Source organism: Myodes glareolus, chromosome 11, assembly GCF_982192425.1.
Source record: "Myodes glareolus chromosome 11, mMyoGla1.1, whole genome shotgun sequence".
Lineage (NCBI taxonomy): Eukaryota > Metazoa > Chordata > Mammalia > Rodentia > Cricetidae > Myodes > Myodes glareolus.
Genome location: NC_142036.1, coordinates 68,883,670 through 68,902,911, shown reverse-complemented (window position 1 = coordinate 68,902,911; position 19,242 = coordinate 68,883,670). Strand labels below are relative to the sequence as shown.

At 41.4% G+C, this 19,242-nt stretch overlaps 1 protein-coding gene across 1 annotated transcript; it reads left to right on the top strand.

Moving 5' to 3' along the window:
- The first annotated feature begins 61 nt into the window (after positions 1–61).
- On the top strand, positions 62–18,307 carry Psma6 (proteasome 20S subunit alpha 6). The gene is made up of 7 exons (XM_087911801.1): positions 62–241; positions 5,460–5,554; positions 5,998–6,079; positions 8,571–8,726; positions 12,072–12,250; positions 14,088–14,182; positions 18,087–18,307. Exons 1-7 carry the CDS (start codon positions 166–168, stop codon positions 18,142–18,144), a joined length of 741 nt encoding a protein of 246 aa, XP_087767927.1. The 5' UTR covers positions 62–165; the 3' UTR covers positions 18,145–18,307.
- Positions 18,308–19,242: the final 935 nt, after the last annotated feature.

Here is a 19,242-nt window from a genome sequence, read left to right as displayed (position 1 = left end):
CTCGCCCCTCCCCTCCCGGAATCAGCGCCGATCCCCTGAGAGGCAAACCAGCGGAAGCAGCTCGGCCGGTGCTCCGGAAGCAGTAGCCATTACTTCCGGGAGGGGCTTATGTGCCTGGGGTGTGTGCTACGGGGTGCATTTTCTGTTTGAAATAGGGGGTACGCCATGTCCCGTGGGTCCAGCGCCGGTTTTGACCGCCACATTACTATTTTCTCTCCCGAGGGCCGACTCTACCAAGTAGGTGAGTGAACCGGGGCCGCCGGTGGGACACCCGAATTGCTCTGTCATGCTTCGGCCTGGAGCGAGCAGACGCGGCCCGAGCAGAGTCTGGGGCTTGAGGCAGGGCCCGGACCAGGAAAGGAGAAGGATCGAGGTCGGGTTCAATCTCTTATTCCCATTCCCGTCTGCAAGCGGACTTTTAGGCCGAAACCGAACCGGGCTACCTTCAGAAGGGCCTCGCTGTCCAAACACAAAGAGTTAGGTATTGCACTGCAGTGCCTGCCTCCGGCTTCCGGAGTCCCCTTCGCTTCGCTCCCAACCTTCCTAACGCTGAGACCCTTTAACACAGTTCCTCATGTTGTGGTGAGCCCCAACCTTAAAATTATTTTTGTTGCTGCTTCAAAACTGTAACTTTGCTACTTTTATGAAATGTAAGGTAAATATGTCTGTGTTTTCGCCTTCAAAACTGTAACTTTGCTACTTTTATGAAACGTAATGTAAATATGTCTGTGTTTTCGATGGTTTTAGGCGACCTCTGTGAAAGGGTCGTTGGACCCCAAGGGAATCGTGACCCACATGTTTAGAACCGCTGCCTTAGTTTCGTTCTACCTGGAGCCAGAGTCTTCGCTGAGTGATTGGTTCCTTACCCAGCCATCTAAAATGCAACCCCTTCCCCACTTTGGCTTTCTTTGTGGTCAGTTCTATACAAGCATGCAAAGCCTTACCGGACAGACACTACTGCTTCTGGAAAAGGGATAAATGTTACTCGCCCCAAATGAAGCTCACAGCTTAAAGGAAGTGACAGATGTGAAACCAAACGGATAAAAAGAGAGGAGTACAATCTTTGCAGAGTTCAAAATTGCGCGCTAATAACTGCATCCCGATTTTAACCGTCTCTACGAACGCCCTGTTCTTTTGAAGCTCGAGCTAGTTGAGACACAGTGTGTTAATCTTTGCAGAAAGAACAGCTTTAATGGAGAGAAACCTGAACTCACTGTCAGTTACTGCGTGTAACAGTAGATTTTGGTAGATCGTGACAGGGTTTAGGTAAGGATTATAGGACAGACTTTTAAACTCTTGCCACAAAAAATTTAGTGTCAATAGGGCCTGATACACATCTGGTCCATGATAATTTTTATTTTGGAGTAAGTCTTTTATCTCAGGGTCTTGGCAAGAAGAAACCTTGGTTGAAAAGCTAGAGTTGGCTACTACATTGAGTTCTACACCTACACATTGAGAAGTCAGGTTAAAGAAGTCGGCCTGCTGTCCAGTGTAGCTACATACATTGTATGTGGTGTGACAAAGGCCATCAGTGTTTAAGTAATTCGATACCCACTTAATCCACCTCATTTGAAGGTTATGATACGAAGTGGTGTCCCGATCAAGAACTTTTTCATTTTTAGTGTTTTATTTCTGAGTTTCAGAGAATTTTTTTGTGTATTAGATTATTGTTGTTTGAAGTGTTTGTTTGTTTGTTTTTTTAAGTTAACAGAAAAAGCCACACTTGAACTTGTATCTTGTTTCTGTAAACTGCTTTGTAGAAACTGGCCATAAAGCAGTCTTCAGTGCTTCCTAAGATTGGGGGATAGAAAGGCAGCATATCATGACATTTTAGTAGGACTTGGGAGAGAAGATGTAGCTGAAAGCAAGATTAATACTAGACAGTGGTTTTAATCAGTGCCTCCTTGGGTAACATTCCCTTTGTTATTCAGGACATCAGTTAGGCCTTGTGGAGAAAAAGAAAGTGAAAGAGTAGTATGAGCAAGCAGTGTAGTGTGCTGAGTGCAGGCCTCAGAGCCGAGCCTGGGTTACAGTACTGCCTGTGCTCCATACTAGCTGGCCTGGGCAACTATATAATCTTTGCTCAATTTCTGTTTGCAAAATTGACCTAATAGTTCCTCCTCTTGTGGTTGTTGTGAGGATTAAATTAGGCAATACTTATAGATCACTTAGTGTGAGCATTTCATATGACAGAATGCCTATTCTTTGGCTTTAAAAAGAAAAATCTGTTAAATTGGGACCCACGTTCAGTTCCCAGCATCCACACAGGCTGAAATTCCAGCTCCAAGCAAAGCCAATGCTCCTGGTCTCTGCAGACACCTGCACTCAAGAGCATCTCACTGAACCTAGAAGTAGGCAGACTGCCAGCAATCTCCAGTGAGCCTCCCGTCATCCACCACTTACACGTACATGCTCAGGGGTTACAGGCATGTGCCATGCCTGGCTTCCTATGTGAGTGCTGGATGTTTGCATTCAGTTCTCGTGCTTACACAGCAAACACTCCTTCCTGCCGAGCCATCTTCCTTGCCCAGGTTTGATTTTTTTTTCAGTTTGGCGAGGAGTTCTGTGGAGGTCAGAGAACAACTTACAGGAGTTACTCCCTCCTACCTTACACAACCTGGGGCTCAAGCTCAGGTTCTCAGGCTTGGTCCTAAGTATTTCACCTGCTGAACCGTCTTGAGGGTCTTGGTGGGTTTTTTGCTGTTGTTTTGAGACAGGGTTTTGCTGTGTATCTGTGCATGGCTTTGAACTTGAGACAGTTCTCTTGCCTTAGCCCCCCCCAGGGCTGAGATTATAGGTATGCACCACCAAACACAGCCAAGGACAATTTTTAGTGTGTAAAAAATGACAGGCTGGGTCAAAAAAACAAAAAAAAAGATAGGGTCAGGTGTGTTATTGCATATGCCAGGCAGAGCTCCATGGTTTCAGGACTAGCCAGGGCTACATAGATTCTGCCACCAAAATAAAATAAAGACCTAAATAAATAACCAAGCATGGTAGGTGTTTTGTGTTTGTAATCTTTGTAGTTCCAGCTGTGTTGTGGCAGAGACAGTCAGAACTGAGACTTGCTGGCTAGACAGCCCAGCATACTTTGCAAGCTCCAGACCGGGGACAAACCCTATCTCAAAAAGCAAGGTGGACATCCCTGAGGAATGAATGACACCTAAGATTGTCCTCTGGCCATCACGCATGTGTGCATGTGTCCTGTACACACTGACACAAAGGATTGAATGATTTGATTCACTTGGATTTTACTGCTCTTTTAAAAACAGTATTTTTTTAAATTATGTGTATGAGTATGGGTATGTGCGTGATTGTGCCCATGGAATGCAGAAGAAGCATCAGATCTGTAGCTGGAGTTAAAGGAAGCTGTGAGCAACCTGGTAGGGGTTCTGGGAACTGAACTCGGGTCCTCTGGAAGAATGTTTAAGAGTAAACATTCTTAACTATTGAACCTTCTCTCCAACACCTCCAGCCTGCACTAACATCCACTTAATAGATTTTTCTGAATGATTGTTTCATTGTTTGAAACAGAGTCTTGTTATTTATTGACCAGTATGTTCTTGGGCCTTCTTCCTCAACTTTAGTACCAGAATTATGGGCCAAGGCTACCACTGCTAGCTTCTTTTAGTAAATTTTGTATTTCTGATACTGTGGTTTTCATTTCTGTTTTCCTTTTTAAAATTTCATTACTTTGTGTGTGGTACATGTGCCACAGTGCTCTCAGTGGTGTTCAAGCACAGCTTTGTGGAGCTGGTTCTTTCTTTCTGCATTATTGCGTCAGTTCTGGGTGTTGACCTCGAGTCAGGAGTTACCCTAGTTAGGTTCCTGCTGCTGTGATAGAACAGCTTGGGGGGGAGCAAGTCCATGTGGCTTACACCTCACAGTCGCAGTCCATCACTGCAGAAGTCAGGACAGCATCTCAGACAAGGAACCTGGAGGCAGGAACTGAAACAGACGCTATGGAGGAGCACTGGATACTTGTGTTTCTTATCCTGGTCATTTATGGATGCTCTGGCTGGTCCTCAGAGCCAGTGTCCAGAGTAACACTTAAAGACAGGATTTTGAGATTATCTACTATGTAGCAAAATTTAAGCCACAACTGAGGTTAAAAATAATTTTTTAAAAAATTATCTTCTGAGCCAAGTGATGGCACATGCCTTTAATCCCAGCACTCTGGAGGCAGAGGCAGGCAGATCTCTATGAGTTTGATGCCATCCTGATCTACAGAGTAAGTTCCAAACAGAGAAACCTTGTCTCAAAAAAGAGAAAAATTATCTTCCATATTTTCTGTATCATCATAGAAAATGATAGTCTTATTTCTAACCTTATCGTCCGAAAGACCATCGTTGTCAAGTAAACTATGCGATTCAAACGTAGTTTGTGTTTGGTTTCCATCCTGATGCCTGTTTTTAAAAAGAGAATGCATTGACAGTAGCTAGAAGTACACAATCTGAAGTTTGTAATAAACCAAAGAACCCTGTTGACTGTTATAAAAATTACAACTTTTTCTTTCCATTTTTGAGACAAGATCTCATTTATGTAGCCCTGGTTGGCCTGGACTATGCTGGGTTCAAACTTCAGCTGGTAGACAGAATATCAACATGAAATATAATAGCAGTTAAAACTGTGTGTGCTTAGTTATTGACCAAAAATTAGCAGAAGTATTAAATCTTCTTGACCTAGGCAAACCAGGCTTGGTTGAATTAATACTCATAAAACAACTTTTAAAGTGCTGAAATATATTAAGATCTGCTGTGATAAAGTTAGAGGAAGACTGTCAAAATTTTTGGTGCTTGATCCCAATGAAAATTCCGTAAAATAAAATTGGAAGAAATGGAACTGGTTTGACTGATTGATTGGCATTTTTATTGTTTGGCTTTACTTTCCATGGTTGGCATTCCATGTTCATATAGCATAACCTTATTCTTTTAATGATAATTTGTTAATTAAGAATCTATTATAAATTTTATTCCACCTTAGCCAGACATGGAGGCACATACTTTTAACCCCAGCACTCAGGAGGTCCAGGCCAGCCAGAGCTGCATAATAAGATCCTGTCTCAAAAATTCAAAGAAAACTATTTGTTTATTATTATTATTATTTTGGTTTTTAAAGACTGGGTTTCTCTGGTAGTCCTGTCTGTCCTGGAACTTACTCTGTAGATCAGACTGGCCTTGAACTCACAGAATTCTGTCCACCTCTAAGGTGTATGCCACTACGCCCAACTCTACCTTATTTTTAAAGACAGATTCTCTAGTATCTCAGGCTGACCTCAAACTCCCCTATACAATGACCTTGACTTTTTGATCTGTCTCCACCAGAAGCTGACATTCTAGTCCCCACAGTCAGATTGACCCAGGACTTGTGTACACTGAACCTGCATTCTACAGCTGAGCCACATCTCCAGCCTCTATTTCACATTTTAAAAAATAATTAAACCTGTTTTGTATTTCCAGAATATGCTTTTAAGGCTATTAACCAGGGTGGACTCACATCTGTGGCGGTCAGAGGAAAAGACTGTGCAGTAATTGTCACACAGAAGAAAGTACCCGTAAGTAGTTAGCCCAGGCAGTCAATTGTACATGTTAACATCTAAGAATTCTTTGTAATTTTGAACAGAATTCCATTACTACCTATTCATATTAGCAGTGTTCCTGGTTTGACTCTTACTAGTCATTCAAGAACCATTGAGCAGCTGAAGATGGGTTGACTGAGTAGATAGAAGTATAAACTCTGTGATGTGATTATAATAAATGCAATGAGATGTCTAAGTCCTTTGTTTTCTGGACTTTTAACCTACAGAAAACATCTAACAGAAGCATCTCTACCCCGTTTTTCAAGATTGACTTTAACTGTAAAATGAACAGAGTATATATGTCTCGTAACTTCTACTTGACAGTTTACTGTTGCCATTCTATACTGTGAGTTTTTCATAACCGCACAGAAGCCTGTGGATCTTAAATCGAAGTGTTTGTGGTTTATTTTGTTCTTTAGGACAAATTACTGGATTCCAGCACGGTGACCCACTTGTTCAAGATAACTGAGAACATTGGCTGTGTGATGACTGGGATGACAGGTACCTGACCAGCTGCCTTCTTGGGAATACCAGCCCGATGTTATTTCACCATAATTACGTTTGTGTTTGTTTGTTTGTTTGTTTTGGCATTATTTATTGATTGTGGGGGGTGCACATGCTATGGCATGTGTGAGATTAGAGGGCACCCTGTGAAAGTCGGCCTTGTCTGCCTTGTGGGTTCTGAGGATGGAACTCAGGTCGTCAGACTCTGTAGCAAATGCCCTTTCCTGCTGAGCCATCTTGCCAGCCCTGTCTTTTGTGTTCTAAAGATCCCTTAGTGTCTGAGTTGTGGTGTTGCTAGTAGACACTGTCTTCCATGGTGAGTATTAACTTGTGTTTCCACAAGTGTGCTCACTTGTGCGTGTGTCTGTGGAGGCCAGAGGCGTCTTTCCCACCGCTCCCCACCTTAGTGTTCAAGACAAGGTCTCCCCAAATCTGGATCTGTTTCAACTAGACTGTGTGACTAGCAAAGGCCCCAGGATCATCTTCCTCTTTTCATGCCATGCCCCTTCCCCCAGCCCCCAGGGTTACAGGTTCAGGCCTAGCTTTTACCAGGGTACCAGGGATCCAAATGTAGGTCCTAATATTTGCACAGAACTTTACTGACTGAGCCGAGGCCCCAAAAGCTAGTATCAGTATATTAAGGCTATAATGAATTTATTGGTTGGTTGTTCAGTTAGTTTAGTTGACTCATTATGGTTATTTAGTTGACCAAATGGCTTTTTGATTTGAAGGGCTTGTTTGTTTGTCTGTCTGAGATAGGGTCTGGAACTCATCAGTGGTTCTCAACCTGCCTAATGCTGTGACTCTTTAATAAATACAGTTCCTCTTGCTGTGGTGACCCCAACCATAAAATTATTTTCATTGCTATTTCATAATTGTAATTTTGCTACTGTTATGAATCGTAATGTAAATACCTGTTTTCTGATGGTCTTAGGCAACCCCTGTGAAAGGGTCATTCTACAGCCCTGCCAGAGGACTTGATACCCACAGATTGAGAACCACTTGAGTAGTAGACCAAGCTGCTCCTGCCTGCTGAATACTGGGATTAAAAGCCTGTGCCACTATGCCTGGCTGATTGCTTGGGTTTTTGAGACAGCGTCTTGCAGTATAGCCTAGTCTACTTCATATTCAATAATTATGCCTCAGCCTACTAAGTGCTGGTATTACAGGAGTGGCTTGTGAGCTATTTTGAAATCTTAAATATAATGGGATTAGGTCTTTATGCTCCTGATAGGTAATCTGGACCCCTCATAGATACTGTATTTCAAATGTAGTTAGTAATTTAAAGAGACCTAAATAACTAGTCTTGCTCAAATCTAGTCATAACACTTGTTACTTTGGCTTTCAATTTTCTGAATTCAAAGAAAAAAATTCAAGTCTAAAACACTGATGAAGAGATATTATTCTTTTCCCCTAAGTATATATTTTAGGAGCCTAGAGACATGGCTTAGGGATTAATGCCTTTGCTGCTACAAAGGACCAAGGTTCAATTCCCAGCACCCACATAGCAGTTCATAGCCCCTGTCCATGATATTCTTTGGCCTTGTAGGGCACTAAGCACACATGGTACACTTACAAGCAAACAGTCATACATATGGAATTTAAAATAGATCTTTTGGTTTTTCAAGGCAGAATTTCTCTGTGTAACAGTCCTGGCTACCCTGGAACTCACTTTGTAGACCAGACTGACCTCTAACTCATAGAGATCCTCCTGCCTCTGCCTCCCAAGTGCTGGGATTAAAGGCGTGCACCACCACAACCTGGCCTAAAATAAATCTTTTAAAAATAGTATTCCTCATGAAACTTTTTTAAAAAGTCTATTCTTTAGAGTAACTAGACTTTTTTATTATTACATAAATATTTGTACATATATGCCGTGGAGCGTGTGTAGAGGACAGAGGACCACTTGTAGTTGGCTCTCTTCTTCCACACTGAGTCCTAGGGATCAGACTCAGAGTCATCAGGCTATCAGGCTTGGTGACATGACAAGCCCCTTTACCTGCTGAGCCATTTTGCCAGCTTAATTTATTAGATTTTTTTTTTTTTTTTTTTTCATTTTCAAGGCAGGGTTTCTCTGTAGCTTTGGAGCCAGTCCTGGAACTAGCTCTTGTAGACCAGGCTGGCCTCGAACTCACAGAGATCCATCCACCTCTGCCTCCCAAGTGCTGGGATTAAAGGCATGCGCCACCGCTGCTCGGCTAATTTATTACATTCTTGTAGAATCTGTGTAGATTGCTGGTGAAATACTTGGTGTAAAAGAGCAATATGGTATATAAATTTAGCTCCATGTTTTAACTTTCTTTTCTTACATGTACTCCATGCCAAGTTACTCAGTGTTCATTATCACAAAAAAGCCACCGTGAACCCTTTGTCCTTCTATAATTGTATTTGAAATAAACATACAGATATTTATAGTGAAGAAATAGGCTTTCACGTTCATTCTGTGCTTCTGAAGTGGTAAATCCTGGGGTTTTGTTTATCCATGAAGCTGACAGCAGATCCCAGGTACAGAGGGCACGCTATGAGGCAGCTAACTGGAAATACAAGTACGGCTATGAGATTCCTGTGGACATGCTGTGTAAAAGAATCGCTGATATTTCTCAAGTCTACACACAGAATGCGGAAATGAGGCCGCTCGGTTGTTGTAAGTATGCTCAGAAGTCTTCTAAAGAATTGAGATGTAATTGTCTTTGAGCATGTAGACGGAAACGGAGACCACACTTGGGGTCTGAACGTGTAGTTTGAAACTACAGCTTTGAGTTCTGTTTAGCGTATGTGACGTGAAACATCCAAGTCCCCATTTTACTAGGCTATTGTAATGGGGGTTCTTCTGTAATTCGAGGTTATTAATTCTGTGAAAATTTAGAAGCTATCTTAACAGTGTGCTGCTTTTGGTCATGGGATAAAGAACTGGAATAACACATAGCCTTACAGCTTATGTTTGTGTTTGTAATTTAAATTTTTTGTTTGGTTGGTTTTTTGAGACAGGGTTTCTCTGTGTAACAGAGAACTCACTCTGTAGACCAGGCTGGCCTCAATCTCACCTGTCTCTGCCTCCCAAGTGCTGGGATTAAAGACATGTGCCACTACACCCAGCTTATATTTCTATTTTTTAAAATGAAATTTCATTGAGGAAGAGTAAGATCTATTGATCTTTGAAATTAATGTTTTTTAAACTTACCTGAAAATCTCAATGTATATTTGGTTTTTGTTTTGTTTTGTTTTTTGTTTGTTTGTTTTTATTTTCCAAGGCAAGTTTTCTCTACGTGGCTCAGGCTGACCTCATACCCACCTGCCTCTGCCTCCAGAGTGCTGGGATTAAAGGCGTGCGCCACTACTGCCTGGAATCATATTTGTTTCTTGGCATCATTCATTAATGAAAATGTAATGTTCCCGTCCCCTGACCTTCCGTTTGTGTGTGTGGTACTGGGCTTCAAACCAGGGCTGCTTTTGCTGGACTAGTGCTCTACCACAGAACTATAGTCCTAGCTCTGAGAATTAAGTGTAATGTTTCTTTTTAGCAAATGATTCTATTGACCTCTTTAACATTATTTCTTCTTTAATTTCTTATTTTCTTCATGTGTGGTGTTTTGCCTGCATGTATTTCTATGCACCCTATGATGGGCTGTGGAGGCTAGAAGTGGGTGTCAGATCCCTGGAACTAGAGTTAAGATGGCTGTAGGCTGCCACGGGGTTGCTGGGAATCGAACCCTGATTCTCTGGAAGAGCACCCAGTGTTCTTTTAACTGCTGAGCTATCTCTCCAGTTCTAATTTCATCCCTGTCCCTCCCTTAACTCTTGGAGTCTGAGTAACTCAAGCTTGCATCAAATTTGTGATCCCCAACTCAGCCTCTTAAGTGCTAGCGTACAGGTATGGTGGCATCTAGTGCTCTCTCTGCTCAGATCTTTGCTCATGCTCCTGTTGATCCCTTAAATGTTACTTCTCAGGCTTTATTCTTGGGCCTTCTCCTTTGCTCTCTGGTTAATGTCACCCTTGAGTGACTTCGCTTTTCTTCACTTTCCTCTATACCAGTCGCTCACCTGGTTTCTTACCCCACCCTCCTATCTCTCGGGCCCTACTGCTCACATGCATCCTCAGCTTCCCCTTCATAGTCCTGAAGCTGCAGGGCGATTGGTAAAGAAAAGTCCCCAGACTATCTTGATACAAAATATATAGCTTTAATAAACAGAAGTAAGACTTAACAACAGCTTACACCAGAATCCAACTGATCCGTGCGGACACAGGAGCCAGGCGAAAAGAGGGCTAGCGGAGCGCGTTTGCAAGGTTTATAGGCAGGCTTTTGCCTGACGGCGGCACGCCCCGAAAACAGAATATGATTGGCTGAACTCCCCTATCATCTCCCCCTTTTTTCTAAAATAAGACAGAACCAAACCAAATACAATTATATGTAATAGAAGCAAATAATAAATATAAAATTATAAACAACAAACAATGTTAAGCAAGAAACCTATAACTAAAATTTTGTTAAACATTCTATCTCAGGGAGTCTAAATAATGTAGATGGTAACTACAACTATCTAATCTTTAACTCCATCAAAGATCTGAGAAGGAAAATAATTTTACTTAAGCAGCCCGGAAGTACAAGTGGGAAACTTTTGAAATGTGCAACGAATGGAAGAGACAACTGAATACCTGGGCAATCATCCAAAGTTTCATATGCAATGTCAAGTCAACCAACTTTGGCTAAGGCCTGATGTAACTGACATGTCATTTTTTAAAGGCGAGAAACCTTTTAGGACTCTCTCACCCTGTCTTGGCAAGATAAGACAATCCTGCTTTTATCCATTTACGGATATTTTGTAATTCTGTCAGTGGTTGAGGTATGGGCTTTTTCTTTGTCCAAAGGCCAGTTCTGACAGGAAGAAGACAAGCTCCATGTGGAGTGTCTTTGGTGCTCAACGTTCTCTCGGGAGTAGAGCGGTGATGCCAGGAGCGATTGTGTCTTACAACTATAGAACTATGAGTTAGATTAAAGGCCATTTTTTATAGCTCTTCGAAGAGGTTGAAGATTATACTATCTATACTAAGTATGATCTCTATGCATCTAAATAACCTGATTAGCCTAAATATAAATATAATAAACATATATGACTATTGATTTCTATCTATCTAACTTGAAGACTAAGAGAATGAACATCTGTGCAATGAGTGAGGACAATGACCTCCAAATGTAAACAATGTACATAAATATCTTAATCAGAGGTAGGAATGTAAATATATGTATATATATTGATACAAATAAAGGTAGACGCATACTCACATACAACATTTAATATATCAATGTACAAAAATCAATACCGATACAATTTTTTAAAACCAATAACTCATAAATACCAATATATTATTATTTCAATCAAATTACATAAATATTTTTTAATATAGCAATGTAAAAAAAATCAACACCAATACAATTTTCTAAAAACAATAACTCACAAATACCAATATATTATTATCCCATCACCAATCATTCCCCCCCCCTTTTTTTTTTGATAAACACCCCTGAGTTTATAAAATACCTCCTGGCCGTCTGGTTTTGCCTCAGTATCTTATTCCCTCCTCTCCCATCATTCTCTCGCTGTCATAGTGCCTTTATTTTTTAGCTAATTTACTTTTTCTGGCCCTTCCTGTATTCATGAATTATTCTAAAAATGAATTTTGATTGTTACAGCAAAGAAAGGGCTCTGAGGAGACTGGTGATGACACAGGCTTTGGTCTTTTTACTAAGCTTCTTAGCATGGCCGATAAAATGTTGAACCTGTTTAAAACAGCAACAGACTGATAGATAGAGCCTTTTCCCAAACAGCAGCTTACCTGTGGTTGTAAAGTTAGATTTTAATGGTTTGAGAAAATACATGAGCCTAAAATTAGTGTCCAAATAATGATTAACAATAACTGTGTGATAACACCAAGAAAGGAAATGTCTTTGTAGGACAGTCTAACCTGTTTCATTGGAACCTTTCTCTTCAGGTATGATTTTAATTGGTATTGATGAAGAACAAGGTCCTCAAGTGTACAAGTGTGACCCTGCAGGCTACTACTGTGGCTTTAAAGCCACCGCAGCAGGTGTCAAACAGACAGAGTCAACCAGCTTCCTCGAAAAAAAAGTGAAGAAGAAATTTGATTGGACATTTGAACAAACAGTGGAGGTAAGTTAGCCAAAAGGAGTTGAACTTTTTTACTACTGTAGAAGAGTGAGCATTGTTGTGTTATTGATAGTCTATAAAAGCTATTTCTTAGTTGGGTGGTGCTGCTGCATGCCTTTAATTCCAGCACTTTGGAGACAGAGGCAGGAGAATCTCTGTGAGTTCAAGCCATCTTTGTCTGCAAAGAAAGTTCCAGGACAGCCAGAGTCATTACACAGAGAAACCCTGTCTTAAAAAACCAAAAAAGAAAAGGAGGGGCTGTTAATGATGTCACAAGATTCTAATTTGTTAGCTTAATGGTAAAATTCTTATCATCTGGCTGACATTGGGGGAAAAGGGGATGCTCATATTCATATCCTATCTTAGTTTGTAATGGATTTGAAACAATATCCAACAAACATATAATAAAATAAGAATCAAGACAAGACTCAAAGGCTGGCGTGGTTGCTATATGATTAATAGACTCAAATTAGGCTTAAATTTTCTGAATTAAAAAACTAAAAAGACTAAGATTTGCTTTGTTAATATTTATTTTTGTGTGTATACATGCATGCATGTGTGTTTGTGTGTGCCATGACACTCATGGAAGCCAGGACCAATCTGTAGGGTCAGTTCTTTTCTGCCATAAGGGTTCGAGATTGAACTCAAGTTGTTAAATTTGACACCCGGCACCTTTACTCACGGAACTATCTTACTGGTCCAGTAATAATTATTTTTAAGGTCCTAAATAAAAGCAGCTACAAACCAAGTTCTTGGAGAACAAATTGTTCCCTAGTAAAAGAATATGTGCTTGGGCTTGGAAGAGAGTTCAGTCAGAAAAGTGTTCAGCCTGTAAACTGGGGAATCTCATCTCACTTCAGTGCCTAGACCTACAGCACAGGCTTAAACCTGCTTCTGCTTGTGATTGTAGACTGTTGAGGTGGCGTCAGGCTGCCGGCCAGCCCAGCCCACGTGGTCAGTTCAGACCCTGTCTTTCAAGGTTGTCCTGTGACCTCTACACGCGCTACACCTTTTAAAAACTTTTATAACCTGGATGTGTTGGTGTACACCAGTAGTCCCTGCTTGGAGGAGGCAGAGGCGAGAGGTTTGTGATAAGTTTGAGGCTAGCTTGGTTTACATAATGAGTTCTAGGCTAGTCAGGGCTTCAAAGCAAGACCTGTTCTGAAAACAGACAAATTTTCAATTGTTTAACGATTTATCATATATTGAAAGAAAGTGTAAAATAAGTTAGTTCTGATCTAGAAAATATAATGGTATGCCTTCTTTAAATGTTTCTTAAAGTATAATTTATAGTAATGTTAATCACAACAGATAGAAAACTGCCTAAAACACTCCTAAATTACCACCTCCCAACCACAAGCATTTAAAGGGTCAGTCATCAGTCCGAATGGTTGAGTCGTTCTTTAGTCTCTTTCACACCACGTAGTAAACATAAAGCCTTGATTATAGTGGTCATCAAATTAATTTTTATTTGTCTATTTGTTTTTTGAAGCAGGGTTTTTCTGTGTAGTTCTGGCTGTCCTGGAACTCACTCTGTAGACCAGGCTGGCCTCAACCTCAGATCCACCTGCGTCTGCCTCCTGAGTGCTGGAATTCAAAGTGTGCACTACCATGCTGGATTGTAAATAAATTGTTATATATTCCATCTATTTTATTTGATAAACTCTTTAAATTTGGGGCCGTTTAATAGAAGCAGGTTTATGTCGCAGTTTGTTAGTAATGTGCCTGTAGGACTCCCTGAAACACAGGAGCGAGTGTCTTGTGGTGTTACTGATAAGCTTGGGGTCGGGGACCTCAATAGCTGAAATGTCTTATATTTTATTGTTGACATTCTTTTCAGACTGCAATCACATGCCTGTCTACTGTTCTGTCGATTGACTTCAAGCCTTCAGAAATAGAAGTTGGAGTAGTTACAGTCGAAAATCCTAAATTCAGGTGAGTTACGTTTTCAGTCGGGTATTAAATTCTAGACTGAAAAACTAGAGACGTTAGAGTTCCTTTGTGCTTTAACAGATTTGTGTGTGGTGGTGTGATGGAATGCCATTTTTATTTGTTTCCAGGATCTAAGGACTCTATTTTAAATTTTCTTAGAAATGGTGATACATACTTGTGATCCTGGCATTGGGGAGGCGAAGTGGGGGGTTATGAATTCAAGGTCCAGCCTGGCTCCTATAAGAAAAAACCTTATCTCAAACAAATGGTTGAAGAAAAGTGTTTAGCTAGCTTGCTCAAAAGTCATGGGTTCGATCCCTAGCACTGTGGAAACAAAACAACTTTGAGTCTCTTAAAACAGAAGCAGCTCTTCTCCCTCTTCTAACACCAGAAGTGACACACACACAAAATGGCCTTTATACCAAATAGAATGAGGAAGTGCAGCTTGGTGGCCAGGTGCTGGCCTGGCAGGCATGTTGCCCTGGATTTGATCCCTGACACCACAGCACTTAAGCAGACAAACAGTTCTTCTGATTCTGTTTAAAGCCAATAGAAGCAGCTCCATGGTAGTAACTTTTAGGTGGAAATTTGATTATTGCTTGATTTGAAGAGCAATATGAAGCACTGATCCACAGTTGAGTCACTGGTGCTGGTCTTGAGTGTTCTTGCTTACCAAATGACTTAGCTCCCACACATCAGCTTGAATGATCCAAGTGTGTCCTAGTAGCTTATGTTAGTCAGCTCACACCCTCACAGCAACCTGTCGGGGTTTGTATGCCATAGACTAGGATGCTGCTGTTGTTAGTGAAAAGCATAATTAAATCCACATATTCAAAGAGCTGTTCGGCGTTTTACCTGTTCAGTGTGTCTCCTCTTAGACTACGTCTGTGTTATTGTTGGGGAATTAGTAAACTGTTTCAAACCTTGAAGAGTTTTTTAATGGCATGTGTGGTTTTTTGTTTTGTGACATTGTTTTGGGATGTAGGCCAAACTGAATTTGAACTTTGGATCATTCTCTCAGCCTCCCAAGTACTTGGATTGCAGGCTATGTCACGAATTCTAATTGTTCTTAATAAAAGCCCAGACTCAGATCCTAGGTGGTGAAACCTGAGAGATCAGAGAAGCAGAGCAGCCAGCCACTAGAAAGACCTTTTACCTCTACCAATGCTAGGACCAAAGAGGGTGATCCTGTCTTCAGCCTGCCTCCTTAGACTGCGTCCTCTGACTAACTGCTTCAGACTGTACTGCTCCTCAGACTGCAGCTGTCTCCACCAAACTTCAGACTGTACTGAGCTCCTGTCTTCTCCCACCTTATATTTTTCTCTCCTCCCAGCCATATCACTCCTGTCTCCACCTCCCTAGTGCTGGGATTAAAGGTATGGGATCTCAAGTGCTGGGATCACCTTTGTGTGAGCTCTGTTTCTCTTTTAGACAGATTCAATCTTGTATAGCCCAAGGTGGCCTTGAACTAACAGAGATCCCTCTGTCTCCTGAGTCCTGGGATTAAAGGATTCCCTGGCCTCTACTGGCTTAGCTCTGAGCTCTGATCTTCAGTCAGGCTGTATTTGTTAAAACACAAACAAGATACCACTACAGCAGGTTGCCCTCCCAAACAGACTTCCATAGTATGTATTTTTCCCCTTCTGATTTGATTTGCTTTCTTGATTGGTTGCAAGTAAGAAATATAAACATGAAGAACCTATAGAACTAAGAAAATAACAGTTGCATCTAGCCTAATAGTTTTTGTCTATAGGAAAATGTTCTCCTTTTTGTTGTTGTTTTGTTCTTTTTGAGCCCAGGTTGACCTCAGTCCTCAGGACTGGGATTGTAGACCACCACACCCATTTACTTCCTTTTTCTAAGCACCGAAATTCCAACAGGCACTTTGCTTTCTGATCCGTTATGAGACTTTTTTTTATACTGCATCTGAATGTTATTTGCATTTGTTATTTTAAAATTGAGCAAGAAACCAAATATCTGTGTAAGCAAACCAGTGTAGCTGGGTGTTATACACAGGCCTACAACCCCAGATGTCGGGCTACTGGGGTAGGATTATAGACTCAAGGTCAGCTTGAGAATGTAGTGAAACCTGTCTCAAAATAAAAGTCTGCTTTAAAAGGCTGAGAGCTTAGCTAGTGAGAGTGTTTGCCAGCAGCAGAAAACCTGGATTCAGTGCCAGTACTGGGAAGAGGGAAAAGCCTTGTGTAATTTCTGAATTCTGTGATAGTGAGTGTACTTGAGTTATAACAACATTAGAAATAGCATAAGATTTTACAACTTTATAAGCTACTTCTTTCCAAGTTGTAAAAAAAATGGCCATTTTGATAGATTTACCTTTTTAGAAGTTTAGTAGTGAAATAGCGTCATGGTCACACATACCTATAATTCTAGATCTTGGGAAGTAGAGACAGGAGTATCAGAAGTTTAAGGTCATCATTGGCTATAGTAAGATCCGGGCCAGCCTGGGCTACCTAAATTATGAGACCTTATCTCAAAACAAAGCATCAAATAGAATCCCAGCAATGACAAGTTATGTCAATTGTGTTGCCAAGCAACTGATTCCTTTAAGACAGATATTTAGAAAATACATCTTCCACATGAAGCACCTTCTGGTGAATAGATTTTAGATACTATTATAACTTTATGTCTTGGATTTTTATTGCAGTGAAGGGACACCATGACCATGGTAACTCCTATAAGAAAAACTAATTGAGTGGGCTTGCTCATAGTTCAGAGGTTCAGTCCATTATCATGATGGCAGGGAGCATGTTGTGCAGGCAGATGTGTTACTGGAGAGAGCTGAGACAGGAAGTCAGCTGAGACATTGGGCAGTATCCTAGCATGGGAAATCTCAAAGTCCGCCCCCACAGTGACATACTTCTTCCCACCCTCCGACAGGGCCACACCCTCTCCAACAAAACCACACCTCCTAATAATGCCATTTTCATGAGATTACGGGAGCCGATCACATTCATACTACCACACTTTATTTCATGGATAGTTACTGAGTCTAAGCAGCTTTGGGGTGGGGGGCGGGACGTGTGTGTGTGTGCGTGTGTGCATGTGCGTGCATTCACATGTGTATGCAGAGGCCAAAGGTTTGAAGGTATCCTCCATCTTTTATGCTGAAGGAGTATCTCTGACATGATTGCTGATTCAGCAGTCCAGCTAGCCGCTTCCTGCTGAGCTTCAGGATTCCAGATAGGCCGCCAGGCCTGCCCGTGCTGGGGTCAGAGCTCACACCGGTGCAGAGAGCACTTTGGTCACTGTGCCGTCCCCTCAGCCCCTCTTCCCCAGCAGATTTTAAGAATTTACTTACGTTTCTCATCAGTTACTATGAATTTGAGTTATAGTATTATAGCTATATCAAAGTATGGGTTTTGTTGGTTTTTTTTTATTTTCTGATTTCAAGACAGGGTTTCTCTGTATAACAGTCCTGGAACTAGCACTGTAGGCCAGGCTGGCCTTGAACTCACAGAAACCCTCCTGCCTCTGCTTCCCAAGTGCTGGAATTAAAGGTGTACACCACCACCGTCCAGCCCGAGTTATACTATGTTTTTAAGGCATTGACACCCAAAACAAATTGAATGTAGTTCATATAATTTAGCTTCATAAATTCACTTGAAATGTTTTCAACTCAGCTGCAATTAAATTCTGGGTCTGATATCAAACACTCTGCTACCTAGATGAAATTAATGTGTTGTTTGGGAGTTCCTGTAATATAATCGAGGAAAGAGTCATGAGCATATAGACTTCTAAAAGATTTGGTAATAAATTGGCAGTTGCTGAAGTTAGTTGATCTGTACATGGGAGTTTGCTGTACTGACTTTTGTATGTTTGAAGTTTTCCATAATTAAAAACCTTTTTGAAATAGGCAGTTGTGATATTTTTATCCTTTGCCTTGCAGGATTCTCTCAGAAGCAGAGATCGATGCTCACCTTGTTGCTCTAGCAGAGAGAGACTGAACGTTGTCATCACTTTACCAAATCCATGATGCCACTTGCCTGTGTGTTTGGTGACAACAAACCAGCATCACAGAGGCCCCTGGGTTGAAGATGGAACCTCTCCCACCCCTCCTGCCACTGAGCTGGTTAGGACTGTATAAATAAAATCGCGCTTTTGGAAATACTCATGTCCTGTCTTTCTTAACCCTAATGTCAGGTGTTACGCCTTAGTACACACAGACTGCTAAGTGTTCGCCATCCTCGGGTCATAGCTCTGGTCATTTTTGTGTTTTTCACAAAAATTCACCTTTTGTTGCCCCAATCCACTAACTTGACAAAATAAATAGCTGACTTGGGAGCTGACTTTGACATTGTCTGAGTTATCATATGAGCCAGTCTTTATTTACACTCCGTGTTCCAGTGGAACATGGCTGGGCTCAGGTTTCCTGGAAGACTTCATACTAAAAGATGCCCTGGCTGAGCTGCGTGGTGTTAGTTTCCACTCTTGTTGGGGATTGGACCCAGCATGCTGTGTGTGCTCTGCTGAGCTGCATCTCCAGTTTGAGCCCATGTTCAGGTTTTTGTTTTTTGAAACAAGTTACTGTTTTGCTCCTTCTGTCCTGGAGTTCACTGTATGGACCAGGCAAGCTTCTAACCTGCTTCTCTCTGCCTCCTGAGTGCCTGAGCTAAAAGTGTGTGCTACCACTGTAAGCTGCCTTCAGGAAACTGGACTGGAAACGGAGGCTATGTTTAAGATTAAGTACTCAGCGTGGGAGATACAGAACTGGGTCACAGTTTAGCGATAACACCATTAGTGGGGAAACTACATATTCAAAATATTGTTAAATATTTTTAAGCTTGCTTTTTTGTTTTGTTTTTCAAGACAGGGTTTTCTTGTAGCTTTTTGGAGCCTGTCCTGAAAGTCACTCTGTAAATCAAGCTGGCCTCGCACTCAGAGATCCACCTGCCTCTGCCTCTCAAGTGCTGGGCTTAAAGGCGTGCGCCACCACCTCCCCGCTATTTTATTTTTACTTAAGCTTTTATGTGTGTACCTATGTGACTTACACATGTCATGTGTGCAGATACCCTCCACACTCTCAGATCCCCTGGAACTGGAAT